The 18384-nt window shown below is 44.9% G+C and overlaps 1 protein-coding gene across 2 annotated transcripts in view; it reads left to right on the top strand.

Moving 5' to 3' along the window:
- ATP6V0A4 (ATPase H+ transporting V0 subunit a4) overlaps window positions 1-18384 on the top strand; it is a 57874-nt gene that overhangs the window by 6297 nt on the left and 33193 nt on the right. For both annotated transcript variants that reach the window (XM_019544713.1, XM_019544712.1), the window contains exons 4-9: window positions 2712-2806; window positions 4861-4986; window positions 5558-5652; window positions 6977-7103; window positions 8833-8915; window positions 15758-15851. In XM_019544713.1, coding sequence (XP_019400258.1) covers window positions 2712-2806; window positions 4861-4986; window positions 5558-5652; window positions 6977-7103; window positions 8833-8915; window positions 15758-15851 — 620 coding nt within the window. The remainder of the gene's footprint in view (window positions 1-2711; window positions 2807-4860; window positions 4987-5557; window positions 5653-6976; window positions 7104-8832; window positions 8916-15757; window positions 15852-18384) is intronic.

The following is an 18384-nucleotide window of genomic DNA, read 5'->3' as shown; positions in this document are numbered from 1 at the left end:
GTTTGACCCCAGTACTCTTTACTGCCATGGCAGGGGGTCGGACTTGATGATCTGCTCAGGTCCCTTCCAACCCTACTAACTATGAAACTATGAAGTTTAGACTGTCCACATGGACAAAGCCATAATCCATAGTCCACATGCACAAAGCCATAATAAAGATCAAGCCATAAAAATGTTCATCCAGCTATAAAAAGAGCTAACCAGCTACAAAGTTAGTACTTGAAAATGTGTAACAACTTTATAGCTGGTTTCTATCCAACTTTAATTTGAACATCTGGTAGGGTCCTATACTAACATAAAATAACAGGACACATCAGCAGCTGAGCTGCAAATTGAACTCAGGACTCCCAATTCCTAGTCCTGCATGCTGACCACTGGAATATACTACCTGTGGCAAAATACACCATCATTTAAAAAAGGCAATCAGTGAACAAACAGTATTTGTTTTAAAAGACTTTTCAATGTTTAATAATTATTTTTCATAACTTATAAAAGCTCACCATTTTTGGTTGGGCTTGCTAACAGATGGTTCTGTTTTACAAGTAAATCTGCCTACAGAGATCCTTACAATTTCCACTTTTAAGCAGGGAAAAAGGTAATACAGTAGTGTGATGTGTCCATTGATCTCAAACCACATTCCAAAAGTAGGTATAGTTGGTTCCATTGAGGCATAGACAGGGTAAAAGTCCTAGCCATTGTCCCATGATGAGGGCATGTACAGACAAAATGTTTGTACTAAAAAAATTGGCTTTACACCATTGTGTAAGAGTAGCTGACAGATAACAAGCCCCTGAACTGAAGTAACTGTCCAAACCAGCAAAGAATTACTGCTGAAGAATTGTGGTAAAACTCCATCAGTGTAAGTTTCACCAGTGTTTATGCTGTCTATCCACATTTATTCTAGGATAGATGTTAGCTAAATTTCATAGATTTCATAGACATTAGGGCTGGAAGGGACCTCAGAAGATCACCGAGTCCAGCCCCCCACCCAAAAGGCAGGAAGTCAGTTGGGGTCCTAGGATCCCAGCAAGATAAACATCCAATTTACTCTTGAAGGTGTTCAATATAGGTGCTTGAACCACCTCCAATGGCAGGCTGTTCCAGACCTTGGGGCCTCGGACAGTAAAGAAATTCTTTCTTGTGTCCAGCCTGAAATGGTCTTGCAGTAGTTTATAACTGTTCGACCTTGTCATCCCTTGGGGTGCTCTGGTGAACAAAGGTATAAGGCTCTGTAATCGTACCCTATCTGTGAGCTAGCCTGGGATATCTGTATGTCTATCCATTCCTGATTACAGTGTAATTTACATTGATATAACAATCTGGTGTCAGTTATACCAGGATACATTTGTCTGTCCGTGCTCTGCATAAATACCATGGCTGGGAATAGGATATATGTCTCTTGAGTCTCAGTCAGCCAACTGATACCCACAGAAAGGAGGCCCAAAGAACCAGACACTGCCTATAGAAAATTCACTTTAGGGTGCATCTACATGAGACTTTTACTGAGCAGTAGTCTAATTAGTAAATGTTGCACATCTACACGTCACCCCTATTAGGCTGGAGTAAACTAATTTACTCCACAGCAGGACAGTACCTGTAAACAGAAGTGCTATTTTGCTGAGGAGTAAAAACACAGCAGCAGCACACATGTAGAAGCTGCTCCAGCTGGCTGGGGTATGAGGGTGCTTCAGTGTGGGCTGCCTGCTGTATAAATGCTCACCAGGGAGCCATAACCTCTGGTGTAATAACCACTGGAGTGTATTGCATCACATTAATATGCACATGTAAGTGCACCCATATTGGTTCAAGTTGCTAGCCCAGTCATGTTGGAAGGTGAAAGCTGCCTTGCTTTCTGAGGGCAGCTTTATTTCAGCAAGCTCCCATCAAAGAACTAAATGTCATAAAGCCGGGTAGAACAGGACTCTGCCCCTCCAACTGCTGACCACGGTTCCAGTGAAACCCTGAAGTGCATGCTTAACTTTAAACCCATAAATTGCCGTCAGTGTTCAGCCCCTGATAGGGCTGATGCCCCACATCGAATCATAGAAAATTAGGGTTGGAAGGGACCTCAGGAGCTCATTAGTCCAACCCCCTGCTAGATGACCTCCTGAGGTCCTTTCCAACACTAATTTGTGGAAGAGTGCATTTGTGGGACTCAATAGTCCTAAACTGAGTGTAAACATCTAAGTGGCATGGCAGAGGGCTGCTTTTGCAGGTGTCTAAATAAGCCTAGAGAATGAAATTATAGCCTGAAAAATTTAGGAGAAGGGGGAGGGTCTAGTACAGTGCACTGTGGCCTCCCAGGGGAGGTTGGGACTTCCTGGATAAACTGTCATGTTGAGGTTTTGCAGGGAGCAGCCCTTTCTTGTGGGGGAGCAGGTGTGTTAACCGGGAAGCTATTTTGTGCTTTCGTGTAATGAACTTATCTCAGTAATTGAGGCAAGGCATATATAATTATGTCTTTTCTTTAGAAGGAGTAGCTTGCTTGCTGCTGAGGACAGCAGTTTGGAACAAGATTCTCATATAACCAGGATTTTTGCAGAGATTTGACAAACTCTCCCAGAATGTATATACAATGGCATTTGGATACTGTGGCCACAATGTTCCATTATCATATGCAGGCCACTCAAGCTATATCCAGAAGCTAGAGACAGCCAATGCTGACAACACCCAGGTGAGCTGAGCCAGGCCTCTGTGTGGTTTCCTTGCAGGCTTTCTGGAAAATGAGATGGAAAACGAGACTGTGATTATCAAATCAGAAAAGTATCCAGAGACCCCCTTGCCTCGAGAAATGATTGATTTGGAGGTACAGAACTCAGCACTACCTTAAAGGCACGGGGAGAAACCTGGGCTGAGGGAGGTTATATATTTACGTGCATATGGTTAACATCTCACGTGGGCTTGCCAGTGAAGGAACATGCCTCACCAGTGGCCAACATTCACAGATGACATGTTCCCAGATTCATCTGTACTGTTTTGTAGTTGTGGCACTAAACCTGCTTGTTGGATTAATAATGCTGCCCATATTTTTCACCACCAGTCCTAGAGGAGTTTATTACAAAGGTAAGTTTGCTCAATTATCGCCATTTTGACAGGGGAGGGAATGGAGGAACAGGTTAACCAACCTGCCTGCTCACCCAGCCAAGCCACAGCAGACCCCGGAAGAGAATCAAACACTCCTGACTTGAGCTGTGCGGTTTGCTCCAGGGTGTTTGCAGGTGGAACTAATTCATCACAAGCCAGCTGATAAATTGTGATGGTTTTATGAGTTGCAGCCCATTTGTTCCTCTTTTTTTAATGTGTTAGTTTCTGCAGATTCCCCATCTGTACCATTTGTTTCTGACCCTGTTCTATTACCTGCAGCCTTTACCGGCTTGTCATCATGGTTTTCCCTGAAGTGTAATCTGGGGCTATGATGTTCAAGGCTAGATCCTCTCTTCCTGCCCTGGGTCCGTGATGAAATTCTTCACTGTTTCAGCACATCAATTAAAGCTGGAGTTTTCGAGGGCTCCTGAGGGATTTCACCAATCAGCTCTTCTCTGCCCAGTCTCAATCCAATATATTAATAGCAAAGACTTTCCCAGCCATGAAAACCATAGCATTTCATAGGAGCTTGTCAAGACACTATGGAGCCTCTGTACCTGACAGCTGGGCTGTCAGCTATATGCACAGAGCCCCTTAGTGCAGACACAGTGCAAGAGAACAGGCTTCAGCTGGCATAGTAGTACCTCCTTAACATGAGCTAACAACAGGAAGGATGTATCAGCTGCAAGTGTCTGACTTTTTTTGCAACCCCCCCCCACCCACAAACACACACACACATACATCTTTATGTCAGCAAAGCTTTTGCTCTTACCTTGCTTAAGATATCAGGTCTTTTGTAAAGGTCCACAAAGCTCTTGATTTTTGTCTTCTCCTCTATACTCTGCTTTCCTGTACCGCACCAACTATTTTCATTAGCACTTTGTTTTCAAACACTTGCAGCCTTTTTCTATTTGCCCTTGTTGGAGTCCAGGATTCGCATCCATATAAAGGACAGGTTGAACACTTGTACAGTAAAGCTGGATTTTAAGGTTTCTTGAGATTGTCCTTGTTATCATTATTTTATCCAGGCTCGACTGGCATATTTTAGCGCTATAAATTTTTGGCATGATTTCTTCAGTTTAATTATCTTCAGCGATTCTTGTTCCTAATGTTTAAGTTTTTCTACTTTCCCCACATTTTTATTCCTGATCCTTGTCTTACTGTGATCTTATCTCTGATAATTAGCCGAGTACGCTGTAGCAAATATTATCGGCTGAACGTTAGAGGATCTGGGAACCTTTAACATTTAGAGCTCTCCACCCAGATGTAAGTTAGTTAAGCAAGGGGAGTTGAAGCCACTCAGAAATCTGGGATTAGAATTCAGCACCTTGCTCACTGGGACTGTAATATATCAACTGTTTCCTGAACAGAAGTGCAGGGGTTGTTTGCTTTCAATTTAATTGAAAATTAAGTTTACAAGCTCATTCATTTAAACCAAAATCCTGTTATCTCTTTAACTGAGAGACAGATTCTTTCTCCTAATGCTTCAGTCTTCCCATAGAAACTTGGGTGTGCTTTTTATGCCTAAATACCACTTTGAGTCACTGCACGTAACAAGAAAAATGGCAGTGGGGACATTTAATATTCATTGGATGTATTCCTAAAGAGCCAGTTGTAGGAATACAAACGTTTAAAAATGGTTGCTTCACAGTTATGTGTTACTATTCCTCCTACTTTATTCTTTTGACAGTCCATTTCAGAGGGATGTGGTGCCAGCCTGGCAAGTGAGTATTAGGTCTGCCTTGCTGATTTCTGATTTTCTTTGGTTATGACCAGACAGTTCTGGAGAAACTGGAGGCTGAGCTGCAGGAGGCTAATCAGAATCAGCAGACGTTGAAGCAGAACTTCCTGGAGCTCACTGAACTAAAACATCTGCTGAAGAAAACGCAGGATTTCTTTGAGGTGAGAGTGTCTTGAATGAGCGCCTGCTGATCTGTCCTTTCTCGCAGCAGAGGGGGTGAAGGCTTCTGAACATGTTAATGTTGAGGGCTTTGTGGGGATGGCAGGGTTATGTGTTTTTTATTTTTAAAGAGAACTCAGGCTTCCTTTCCTACAAGTCTGGAATAAAAGTTTCAGAAGTGACTCAGAAATTTAAGCCTTGCCGAAAGTCATAGAGCTTCTGCTTCTGACGCCTATGGTCTCTTTGAAAATGGAACTTAAGCTCTGAAGTCATTTAGACTAGCAGTCAGCAACCTTTTCGGGCTATGGGCTGGAATGACCCAGCTCATGTCAGAGTGGGGTGCTAGGACCTATCCACCAGCGCCGCTTCTCCCCATCCCAGTATCGGAGAAGTGCATGCCACTGCCGAAGCCCCCTACTGCCAAATGCTGCCAAAGCCCCATGTCCATTGACTGGATCCAACAGCTGCCTTCAGACAGACAGATGATTGCAGCAGCAAATATGTGAAAATATGAGAATATTCTCAAGGTCTTCAAAATAATTTCATAAGGAGTGTGCTTATTTCTGCATTTAGACAGAAACCAGTCTGCCGGATGATTTCTTCAGTGAAGACACATCTGGTTTATTGGAATTAAGGAGTACTCCAGCAGCAGCTGCTGCAAAACTGGGGTAAGTATTGCTAAAAATTCATAGCAGTTAAAAGTCTATTGCAAACTAAATTTTCCATTTTACTTGTACCTGTGGTAGCAGCACCATGGGAAACCAGCTTCCATAATCTGGTTTCAGCCCTACAAGCCAGTCTTACAGGTTTGATGAGTTTAGGTACTGGCTTTAGATAGCCTAATACAGGTTGGTTTCCAATCCCTTATTTGTAATTCATTCATTAAAGTATAAAGCAACTTCAATGTTTTGAAGGAGAGAACAGGAATTACAACTTTTAATCGTTCTGGTTCAGTCTTTCCAGTAGGGTGGATGACCTTCCACCTCTGGGTCTTTGGTTCAGATGAGTCTTTTGTTGGCAGGTGCTTAAAATCATGACGGTCTAACAGCTCTTAAGTGGCCTCTGAGAAATGAGTCAGAGGGTTTCAGCCAGTTCCTAGTAGACCGATGTACAGTCACAGAAATCACCCACACAGTCTGTGCTCAGGGTTGTATGAGCTTGGATATGATTGTGGGGAGTCACATTAAGTGGTGTGATGCTGACTATGACTTTTCAGTACAAGTCATACACGTCCTGTTCAGTACGGGCTCAGCTGGTAGTGGTCAAACCCTGGCCTCCGTATGATGATGTTTCCTAAAGCAGGTGATGGCTTCATGGCCCCATTAACAGCTATGATTCCAGGGAGGTCTAAAAAAAAAGCTTCAGGTCTGTGCTTCATCACTGTAACTTTGGGCTAGAGAAGGAGCTAAAAAACTGAGCTGTGCTTGAGTCCTCTGGGTCAAGGACAAGGCTCATGCATTGGCCCACAAGCAGAGCCTTCCCGTACCTCTCCAGCGCAGGAGCTGCTGTATGGGCAGAGGGAAATCCAGTGTGCAGTACTGTCAGCCAGACATTTTTTGCCATTGACCATCTGTTATACAGTAATATCTGTGTTACGCTTGCTACAAACATGGCATTTTAAAGAAGAAAATGAATCTGCTTCCTCCTGTTTCTCTCTCCTCCTCCTGCTGTGTAATCCTGAAACACAGACATGGGCTAAGCTCTCCACCCCACAGCAGCCAGCTCCCCTTCTTCCCCTAAAAAGAAGGAAAAGAAAAAGAAAAAGAGAAGTCAATAGGTTAAGAAATAAGATCCAGGCCTGAACTTTACTTCAGAATAAGCCTTGCCTAGTAACAACCGCACTTGAAGATAGCACCCCATGTTAATATGACTGTAAATCCAGCTTAATGTGGTCTATAAAGCATTAGCAAGGGATTATAAAACCTGGTACAGTCTGAGTTTAAAAGACTTTAAATATGCCTGCGATATATCTGTCTTGTTAATGCTGCCCAGGTTCACAGCAGGGGTGATAAAAAGGGAAAGGATGGTACCCTTTGAGCGTTTACTGTGGAGAGCTTGCAGGGGAAACGTCTACCTGAGGTACACTGAAATGGACACTCCTCTGGAGGACCCGGTTACGGTAGGTATGGACTTGCTTCTCCTCCATGCCATGTGATCTGCACGTGTGTGCCTTGAAAAACACCTCAGACTGCTGTCACGATAACACTAAAGTATCCTGAAGTTTCAGTTTTCCATCAGGTTAATCTGTACAACATGAGGTGAGGTGGACCTGAAAGATGATGGGAAACCCCTTTTGAAACCAGTGCCTCTTTGTTACCCCTCAGAGATGCAACTAGGGATTTTGGCACCCTGAGCTAGTGTGGTGGGGGTGATGAGCACTTGTTTCCTCTCACAAGGGCTGCTGCTGGCACAGCACAAGTTGCTGCTGCCGTGCCCCAGACATGGTGCAGGTGGCAGTGGCATGAGCTCCGTGGGGGCTGCCATTCTGGCGCCCCGTCTAAATCAGTATCTGGAGCCGGTGCCCCATTTGCCCCAAAATGAACAGGGTATATTCTGTGGGTAAGTGTCTTTATGTATGATGAACTCTTCTTTCACTGCACACCCTACTAACACCAGCCGGCCTCTTTTAAGAACCTCCTTGCCTGCCCCTCCAATAAGCTTTATGGCATGGGGCATGTGTAGATGAAGTGGGGGGGCCTAAATTGAAGTGGTGGGTTTTTAAAAACACTGCTTTGATTTAGGGCTCCTTTAAGCCCCTGTGTCATGCGTACACCTGAATTTACCTGCCTTTCTGGCGGGGAGGGGAAGGCGAGCTGCCAGTGGGTGGAGCGATCCTTGGGCTGGTGTGGGGAGAGGGGGAAGGCGTGGGGCTGGTGCTTCCCTCTGTGGTAGCAGCAGCCTCCCCCCAGGTGGCACCGGCCTGCAGGCACCCGGCTCAGGCAGTCCTGAGGGGCAGCACAGCCACGGAGGAAAGCACCGGGCTCCCGCACAGCTCAGGCAGGCAGGCTCCAGGGGAAAAAAAAAGATCAGTGCCTTCCCAGGCTGCTGCCAGGCTGCCTGCAGGGCTTCCTGCAGAGCCCCTGAGCTGCACGGAGCCTGGTGCTTTGCTTCGTGGCTGTAGGGCAGCAAACTAAAACTCCTCAGAGTTTTAGTTTGCTGCACCCCAGTTCATTTAAGGTGCACTGTACCTCTGAGTTTCCTACAGTGGCTGGAACTGCTGTGCCGTATGCCACCCATATGTGCAAATACCAACACCATTAAAGCGGTGCAAAACATTTAACCCATTTTAAAGTGTCGTGCACACATGCCCCTCATTTTATCTACACCTGGCCTAAAAGAAGCTCAGTCCTTTTCTTACAGATTCACAGAAGTTTAGGGCTGGAAGAGACCTTGTGAGATCATTGGGTCTAGCCCCCCTGCTCTGGGCTGGAAAGACATTGCCCAAGAATAGCGTTGTCATTGCCAAACTTTTCACTGTTTCACTTTGCAACCTTAACATTAAGTTTTCATATGATAATAAAAAAAATACATAATTCAGTTCGTGGGAAGTGTGGAACTATACCCACATGGACTGGCATCAACTTCACCAAGTTAAGGGAGTTAAAAAAAAAAAAAAAAAAAAAAAAAAAGAAGGAAAATAAAACAAAGATTCAGTCCTCTCAAGGGTACTGCTTCACTCATCTTTCACCCTGCAACTAATACACTGCATCTACTGAAGCACCTCTAAGCAGTGGTGGGAAATTTACTGGGGGAAACAGTCATGACAAAGCAGTATTTAACTTTTACTTTTCAGTATAGTGTTTTACTTTGTTATGTGCACTTGAAATTCTGCTTGCACTGCCTTTCAGAGAGAAGAGGTGAAAAAGAATGTGTTCATTATCTTCTATCAAGGAGAGCAGCTCCGACAAAAAATCAAGAAGATTTGTGAGGGGTAAGGCACACTGCTGAGAAAGTAGCAATGATTCTTGCTGAGGTGTTTACTTGTCAGGATTGGCTGGCAGAGTTTAGGGCGGGCGATGATATCTCTGCGTTCTGCCTGTCAGCTCATCCACTGCGCTCCATTCTGCTCTTCTGTTCTGCGGCATCTAGTAATAAGAAATATAGATCACTTTGGCATTTGAAAGCTAAGGCCTTAAATTTTCCAAAGTGACTAGAGATTTTGGGAACCATGACTTCTAAGCAGTTAACCTGAGACATCTAAAACCAGGTCTGGATTTCAAAAAGTGCTTGGCTCCCTTTCTCTGAAAATGCAGCCTTTATTAGGGGTGCAAAGATGGACACTCCAAAACTGGACACCCCTCCCCAATTTGGAATTTTTTAGATGAAGTCTTCTGAAGCTTCTGTGTCAACAAAATGGCAGTATTGTTTCTTAAATCTTTCCATGTTGAATGTAGTAGTGAGCATCTTTCCCAGGGTCTCTGTTAATCTGTCTAACCAATGATACAAAAGAAGCATCGTAGAACCAGAATTGAAGTTGTGAACATTTTGTCTCATCCCCATCCTGTTCCATAGATTCACAGATGTTTGGGTCAGAAAGGATCTTAGCAGATCATCAAGTCCGACTCCGGGCCTGGGCAGGAAAGAGCACTGGGGTCAGAAGACCCCAATCAGGTATATGTCTAGCCTCCTCTTAAATACCTGCAAGGTAGGGGAGAGCACCACTTCTCTTGAAAGCCCATTCCAAATTTTGGCAACCCATACCATAAAGAAGTTCATCCTGATGTCTAACCTGAATCTGCTTTCCACCAGGTTGTGTCCATTGTTCCTAGTTATTCCAAGGGGTGCCCTGGTAAACAGCACCTCCTATTCTTTGCTGTCTCCCCCCAGTGAATTTGTAGGCAGTCACAAGATCACCTCTCAGCCTTCTCTTGTGGAGGCTGAAGAGATCCAGAGCCCTTAATCTCTCCTCATAGGGTTTTTGCCTGCAGACCCTTAACCATATGAGTGGCTCTCCTCTGAACCCCCTTGAGGTTGTCCCATGTCCCTCTTGAAGTGTGGTGCCCAAAACTGGACACAGTACTCCAACTCCAGTCTGACAAATGCTACATGAAGGGGAAGTATCACCTCCTTGGACCTCTTTGTCATGCATCTGCTGATGCACGATAAAGTGCCATTGGCTTTTCTGATGGTTTCGTCACACTGCCGACTCATGTTCATCTTGGAGTCAACAGTGACTCCAAGATCCATTTCCACTGCTGTGCTGCTAAGAAGGTCCCGCCAAGGCTCTAAGAAGGAATCACCAGCACGCTTCCTAGGTGCAGCACCTTGCATTTGTCCTTATTGAACTGCATCCTTTTCTGTTCCACCCATTTTTCCAACCTGTCCAGATCCACCTGGATTCATTACCTACTCTTTTGGGTGTTAACTTTACCCCAGAATTTGGTATCATCTGTGAATTTGGAAGGAGTGCTTTCCATGCCCTCATCCAAGTCACTAATGAAGACATTGAACAGCTCTGGTCCAAGCACCAAGCCTTGTGGGACTCCACTGCCCATATCTTTCCAGGTCCATATCGACCATGGGCGACTGGTACCTCCTGAGTCGGGGGCGGGAGGCACTTGCCCCCCACAGCGGACAGTCAGTGACCGTGGCCACTCCTGCTGACTGGGAGGAATGGGGTTACCCTGTGGCCAATCCTTCCGACTCACAACTGGCAGCGGTACACTGCTGGGACTTCCAGGCATGCTGCTGGCACTTCCGGATTGGTAGGATTGGCCATGGGGGGACTGCTTCTCTTGGCGTAATCCCCAGTTGGTGCTCTTGGGGGGGCACCAGCGCTCTTGCCTGCCCTCCCTGCCCAGGAGTGCTACAGTCACATCACCACTAATACCAATCCATCCAACACCATTCTCTGGGTGTGACCCCTAAGTCAATATACCACCCTCAATTTAGGTGTGCTAAGATAGACGCTCCCAAATTGGAAATCCTTTCCCCCTACAATTTGAAATATTTTAGATGAACTCTTCTGAAGCTTCTGTGTAAACAAAACACTATTATTTCTTAAATCTTTCCATATTCAATATAGTACTGTTAAGCAACTCATCTTAAACTAATCACTTTGGACTATTTTGTTACTGGTTTATAATACCCACTATTGATGGGTCAAATTACTGTGTAAATCGTATTTGATTAAATACTTGCTAAGCTGTCATCAGCTCCATTTTCACATGCCAGTCCATCAGCCAGATGAAGATTGCCAAAATGTAAGGATAATTCCAAGAAAGAAACCCAGTGCCAGGAGTTCCCGTATTTGACAGGGTCACTGGGAGGGAGAGGAGGAGGGGATATTTCTCTTAAGTGTAGGTTCAGTCAGGACTGGACCAGGAAGAAGAATTTCTCCAGGAAGACTTTGAATGTGGAGCTTCATTGGGGAAGGTCTGACTTCATCCCTTAAAGTCAAATCCTACACTATTGGAATCCAGGGAAGCTTTGCCATTTGCTTTGCTGACAGCAGGATCAGTCTGGTACCATCTGCCTTCAGAGCTTGTTTACAGTCCTGTCTCTTTTGGATAGCTCAGTTTTACATGTTTTCTGCCTGCCTCTCTCATTTTTTCCTGCCTTTGGTCTCCTTTCTTCACACTGTTTGTCCCAGTGTTCTTTGGGTGGTTTGTTTGCTACCTGCTGGATTTGCCAGCATGCCAGCTTGCGTTGTTTCCTAGTCACATATCTAGACTTATCTGGCTTCCCCTTTAGATTTTTTAAAAGGTACTGGTAGGTGGATTTGGGGCAGTAATTTGATGCTTTGCAAATAGGTACTTTATACTTTTATTTAAACAATAGAACACACTGGAATGCCCCCAGTCCTCACTACTTGTATAGGCAACAACAGTGATTTCAGATGTTTTCTGTATTTTGCATTTAAGAATCATGAATAAAATGGATACATCACAATGGAGTTGCTTCTGCTTCATTAGGGATAGGGGCCAGAAAGCAGGGCCCCTTCCTTCCAGGGCTGTGCCCATCTCACTGGCTCATATTTCCTCTGGCTTCATCTTTTCTTGGTCCCTTTTGAAGCAGTGGGTCAGCTTCAGTGAAGGGTGGAAGGTGCTCTGACTGATGCCTATGGCACGGCCTGGCAGCTAGAGGATTGTTTTGGGCATGGGCAACTGGTGCCACCCTAGTCACTGGAGGCACATGCCCCCCCAGCAACCAGTCGGCAACCCGGGGGGCGCTCCCTCTCTCTGGCTGGTGCTCGCAGGGGGGGCACCAGTGCTCTTGCCTGCCCCCCCTGCCCATCACCTAAGTGGTGAGCATGGCCTGCCACGGGGTGCACTGTCGCACTCAGGAAGTGCAGCAGTGTACTCAGGGGGTACACATGCACCCCTGTGCACCCCCTATACATCGCCACTGGTTCTGAGGAAATAGAAGATGTAGCTTTAAGCCTGTCTAGCTAAGAGAGGCCTAAAATCCTGGTCTCCCACTTACCGGGCTAGTGTGCCAGCCATTAGTCTATTGGGTCAAAAGGTGTAAGGTTTCTCTTCCATTTTGTGACTTATGCAGAGCTGTGCACCTTCCCGAGGGGAATAAGATCTAAAATCCATGCAAGTAGCCCAAAATGCTACTTACTTGTCTATAGCTGGGGTTAGATTTTGGGCCTAAGTGAATACATCTAGCACTACCAAAAACGCCTATAGGAGGTAAGCACCCAAATCACTTTGAAATTTAGTAGGAGTTTGGCAGCAAAATGCCTGCCTCCATTTCCTACCTGGAAGCTGAAGCAAAGTCATACTTTGTGGGTCAGGACGTATTATTGACATAAAGCACTGGCTACATAGGCATGTTCCAAGGTTCTCTGCATCCTGGTTAACTCGTATGTAGAAATGCACGTGGCAATGCTAGTCTGTTTGCTTGTATCACAAAAACCAACGTAATTTTAGCAAGTGAATTACAACAATTATCATCTATTATTCTACAGAAACCCTGGGCTGAAATAGTAAGACATTTGCAAGTCAGGGTAAGCCTTGTTTTTTAAGCAGTGCAGAGAACACTTCCCTCACTTGCAATATGCATGGCTTTAATTGGTAACATTAGTTTGCCAATTTCCCAAGCATTAAACCCATGCATTAAAAGGAGTGAGAGAAAAAGGAAGGGACTTTTTTCTCCCTTCTCTCTTGAAGTGGTGGCTGCTTCAGTGCTAATATGAATGCTGAAAGGGATTTATCAACCTAAAGGTTCCCTGCTGAATTCTTCATCAGCTTTCCTAGATGTCTCTGTCATTAGGGCATGGCTGATATTCAGTATGCAAAAAGGTTGTTAAAAGATCAAAGCAGCATTGCCCTGATAAGGTGGAAAATGTGGGGACGCTATAACACGGAGGAATGAGCTTTCAAGTTCGATTAAAAATACCCATTTAGAAATGAGCTAGGAGCTCTGAAGAATATGAAGTGGAAAAAAATGATCGGTGAGGGCAATAACTTGGACTTTTTCAGGATGTTTTGTGGTTCAAGATCTAAGAGGCTGGCCGAAGAGGCCTGTGATTACATCAAGCTACAATAGGATCTCAAATAAACCTCTGTGTTTCATAAAATTGCTGCAATTCTTCCTCGTGCTTATGCTAGAAGTGATTTTGGAAAACATCACTTCTAACCTTGTGCAGATGAGGCCATGATGTGAGATGTATTTGGTAACAGCCTGTATTCTCTTGTGGCTTTTGAGCACTTCTGGGTTTCCAAGACCCTGTTACGCTGTAATATACTTTTATTCATTGTTGATTATGAGAGCACACAGCCAGATCCTCAGCTGGAGTAAGCTGATGGCGCTCTACTTGGGGACAAGGGAACGGAGATGATTTACAGCAGCTAAAGCTCTAAGTAGGCTGTCGTCTGCAAAAGTTTATGCCTTTCTGAACCGGTTAGTCTGATGCTACTTGGCCCTGCTTTCTGACTGTCTTCAGACTAACACGGCTGACTGCCTCTCCCTGAAGCTCTCCCTTGGTATAAAATGTAGTGTCCTCCACTAGTCAACCTTTTTATTTATGTTTGATTCATGAAGTGATAGTGTGATATGCCTGGGATATCCTCTGAGGTGAGGTGACTGTGATGGCACAAGTATTATATATTGGGGTGTCCTTGAATGCATCAAGCAGCCAAAGACTAAGGAATCTGTGTATATGTAAAACCTATTGTGTTATGTGCAGGGGTCCTGGTTTTCTCTGATTGGGGACAAAAAAATCCCCAATTTTGAGATTAAAAAAAGTACCCCAAATCCACATTTTTCTGTGATTTTAAAAGGAAACATCACTAAGATTTAGCTATAGATATAGTGGTGTTTCATTTTGATCATGGAAAAATGTGCATTTGGGGGTTACTTTTTTAATCCAAAAATTGGGGATTTTTTTTTTTATCAGAGAAAACCTGGATGCCTGATTATGTGGCACTGATGGACTTATTTAAAATGCTTATCCCCTGATAGTGTTGTGAGGTAAAAGTCTTGTTTTTCTGAGCATCCCAGTGAACAGCAGGCCAGAAAACCTGTCAGCACACAGTGTGTTAGTGTTGCACAAACTGGGGCCTGATTTTATAGGCTGTTTGTGTACTGGTATATCTTTCCATTAGTTATACAGGTACAGCCCTTAGCATGGCTACAGAAGTACATGCTTCTTACTGGCATAGCTAATTCCCTTCCCATACTGGAAGAAGCTGTGCTTGGATGAATAGATGTATATTCATACAGATGTTTCTGTGCTGGGGGATGTTACATCATTATAGTTAATACAACTTTTGTATGTAGCAAGTGCTTTAGTAATACAGGAGCCTGCATTAATTCTAACCACACCAGTATGGTTAGTATAGTTAACTTAGCAAAACCTTCCTCAGTATAGACTTCAGGATATCAGTCTAAAGTGATGATGAAACTGGTCTAGGTATTTTGATACTGAAAAAACTGAGTCCACTGTAGGGCTTTACTGACAAAACATCCCCACCTCCCCAAACAGCTCTGGCAATACAACTTCTAAGTGCAGAGCAGGTGTCAGTATACAGGGAACAGACAGCACCGCACAGTTTCAATTTCTTTTTTTATGCTGTGAATATAGAAAAGTTAAATGGGAGACTGACAGGATTTATTTGAAGTTCCCCTCTGGACTTTTAAATACCATGCGACAGACAGCCGACCTGCCATAAGCTGGCTTTTTCATTATGGTGCAGAGATAAAGTGGAGTGCCTGCTGGAAAGACTCAATGCTACAGAGACCTCTGTCGGCTGTTGTGCTCCATAGCTAACTTAGGGAACATTCTGGTCACTAAAAAATCCTTTCATCTCAAGGGAAAGCCTTTTGTCTCAGCAGACACAACTGAATGAGTCCTATTTCTATGGGCTTGAGATGGGTCCCTATGGAAAGCTGCAGCTCAGTTATAGTCCCAGTGCCTTTCACTGAATGAAGATGAGATGGGCACCAGCTTCCAATAAAAAAGAGCGTGGAAGTGGCACGGTTCGACAGTGGTAGTCAGCAACATTTTCAGGTGGTGCGGCTAGAATGGGTTGGTCCAAGGTGGGATAGCACCAGGACCGAGCCACTTCCACCAGTTCTCCCTGATGCTGCTTCTCCCCACCTCCTGGCCATGGGATGGATGAAGCACCCTGCCACCAAAGCCCCAATGCCAAACTTTGCTGCTACCAAATGCTGCCCAACCCCCTGCTCTGAATCCAGTGGCTTTGCAGGCCACATCCAGCTGGCAGGCCATAGGGTGTTGCCCTCTGCTCTGGATAAACAAATAACTGATGACAATGACAATAAATATCATTGTTTGCTTGTTTGTTCCCTTTCTGACACTAGGTTTCATGCCACCGTGTACCCCTGTCCAGAAGCCGTTACTGAGCGTCGAGAAATGGTTGATGGTGTGAACACGAGGATTGAAGACTTAAACACAGTGAGTGGCATAGACCCCAAACCTGCAGCTGCTTGCATGGAGAGAGATTGATTCTTTGTGCCCATATGGAGTCCCCTTGGCTTCCTCGGGTTCTATGGGGTGCAAGGCTCTGACCATTAGGCCTGTGCGAAGCAGCTAGTATTCACTTCAGATTTGGCTGATTTGGGGCATAGTGATCCAATTCAGTGATTCACTCTCCCAGTCTTGTCAATGGCTGTCCCACCTGGCCCCAGCGTTTCGGCACTTAAAAAGCCTCGCACTTACCGGCTCCTGCCAGGTTGGAGGGGGGTGATCCCCGCTGGCCCCTGCTGCCCCGTGCTGCATGGGGGGCTCTGCCACAAGCCCCCAGAGGCCTCAACAAGTGACCGCAGCAGTCGGGGAGTACAAGGCTTTTTGTAAAGTGCCTGGACACTGGGACCAGATGGGGCAGGTATTAACAGGTCTGAGAAAGCAGGCAGGGATTGGGGAGTGCTCAGGGGGGCTGCAGGAGCAGGTAGGGGATGGGGCCTGGTGGAGGTCCCCCCACTGCCCCCTACTCATTGGCATGGAGCCCAGCTCCAGCTCCCTGCAGCAGCGAGTGGGGACTGCCCAAATCTCCAAATCTTCTCTGAATCTTTTCCGAATCGATATAGAGGCTTTGAATTGATTTAGGCCTTTTAATTGGTCTCCCAATTCGATTCAGATTTGAAGATTCAGCCACCAAATCAGACTGAATGTCTTCCAAATCAAATCAGGAACTGAAGTTTTGCACAGCTCTACTGGTCATGCAGAGTTAATTGCAGCATGGAGGCCATGGTGATTTAAGAAAGATTTTACCTATAATGAATCAGGGGTAGGATCTCCTTTTATGCACAGGATTTTAGTTATGCATTTCCCACTGAGTCAGTGATTCTTAACCAGGGTGTTGCAAGATACTTTGAAGGGTGTTTCTATGTATGAGGGGAAGTGTGAAGAGATAAATGTAGACTCAGATTTGCCCTTCCCTAGCCATTCCCTTGCCGCTACTGCATGGCCCCTCTTCAAGCAGTATAATAAATTAGTTTTTGAAATGGGCTGCCTCTTAATTCACAAAAGTTATGGAGGGGTGCCTTCAGTCTAATGGGGTGTGCCTTGAGTCTAAAAAGGTTGAGAACCGCTGCAGTAGATTTACAGAGTGATCTGTGAGATAAGATTGGAGAAATTGGGGATATTCAGTCTAGTGAAGAGGAGACTAAAGGAGAATGGCAGTCAACTGTTGGCTGTGTACAGAAGGATAAGACAAAAACCAGTCTAATTAAAACACAACAAAGGAAATTCAGGTTGAATACTTGGAAACTGTTTTACCCATGAGGGTGGTCAGGCAGTGGATGAGAGCAGTAGCATAGCTAGGGGTGGTTGACAGGGGCACCAGCCCCAGATGCCAGCTTTGGATGCAGTTGTGGGGGAACAAAATATTGATATCCTGTCACAAGCAACCCACTTCTGCTGGCTGCTGCTGCTACCTGGAGTGGAAAACCTCCTGGTTATGCCTCTACCACTGAGCTTGTAAAATCTGTCTCTGGAAGTTTTTAAGTGAAGGTTAGACAAGCACTTATCTGGCATGGTTTAGAGTACTGATTCTTAATCTGGGTGTCATGGCACCCTGAGTACAATAATATCCTTTTAAGAGGGCCATGGAGCAATGCTTAGTATCAGCACTGTTAGGTTTGCAAACAGCTATACATGATCCACAAGATAAACCCATAGACTTCAAATCAGAATCCATGGTGTCAGAAACATTCTGACCTGTTGTGGGCTTTATGAGTTCTTTTCAATTGAAGAATCATGCTCTTATTTGCCTGCAGTCAAGAAATGGTTGAAAGCTAAGAGCTGGCATTTTCTGAGAGGTGTCTCAAGTCTAACAAGGGGCACTTTAAGTCTATAAGGGCATGCTTTGAGTCTAAAAATGTTGAGAAACACTGGTTTAGATGCAAATAATACTGCTTTTAGCAGGGGATTGGACTAAATGACCTGTCAAGGACCATTCCAGCCCCATGATTCTATTAAATAAAATCTAGGCATTAAGGTGCAGGCAGTGGAAGGTAAACAAAATATAATAGAGTACTGGGACTTTTTCAGAAATTTCTGTTGATTGTAATGTGATTTACGCTCCTGCCTCTGTTATCTAGAGAAAACACCACAGGGTAATACATGCGGTCTAAAGTTTTTATCACCTGCATGAGGACTAGCCACATTCTCAGTTATGCAAGCCACCCAAGACAATACAATAATATTATGCAAGAGATTGTATTCATCTCACGGACAGAGGGAAGAAGCTCTTCAATAAGAGAATCACCGACTTGCTGAGGAGGGCTTTAAACTAAGCATGTTGGGGGAGGGAGGGTGGATTCCACTGCTGTATATGAATCCTCTGGCCAAGATGACTCAGGGGAGGGCATTCACATAGGAAACATCCAGATGAGTACCAAAGCCCTGAGACACTTGCAGAGTGACAGAAAACCTGAGGCGACTAAGGGTGAACTCTGGTGTCTTTACGGGAATGGCAGAAGCATGG

Source organism: Crocodylus porosus, unplaced genomic scaffold, assembly GCF_001723895.1.
Source record: "Crocodylus porosus isolate Cpor-Errol unplaced genomic scaffold, CroPor_comp1, whole genome shotgun sequence".
Classification (NCBI taxonomy): domain Eukaryota; kingdom Metazoa; phylum Chordata; order Crocodylia; family Crocodylidae; genus Crocodylus; species Crocodylus porosus.
Note: the sequence above shows the minus strand (reverse complement) of the source record. Positions and strands in the feature narration are given on the sequence as shown.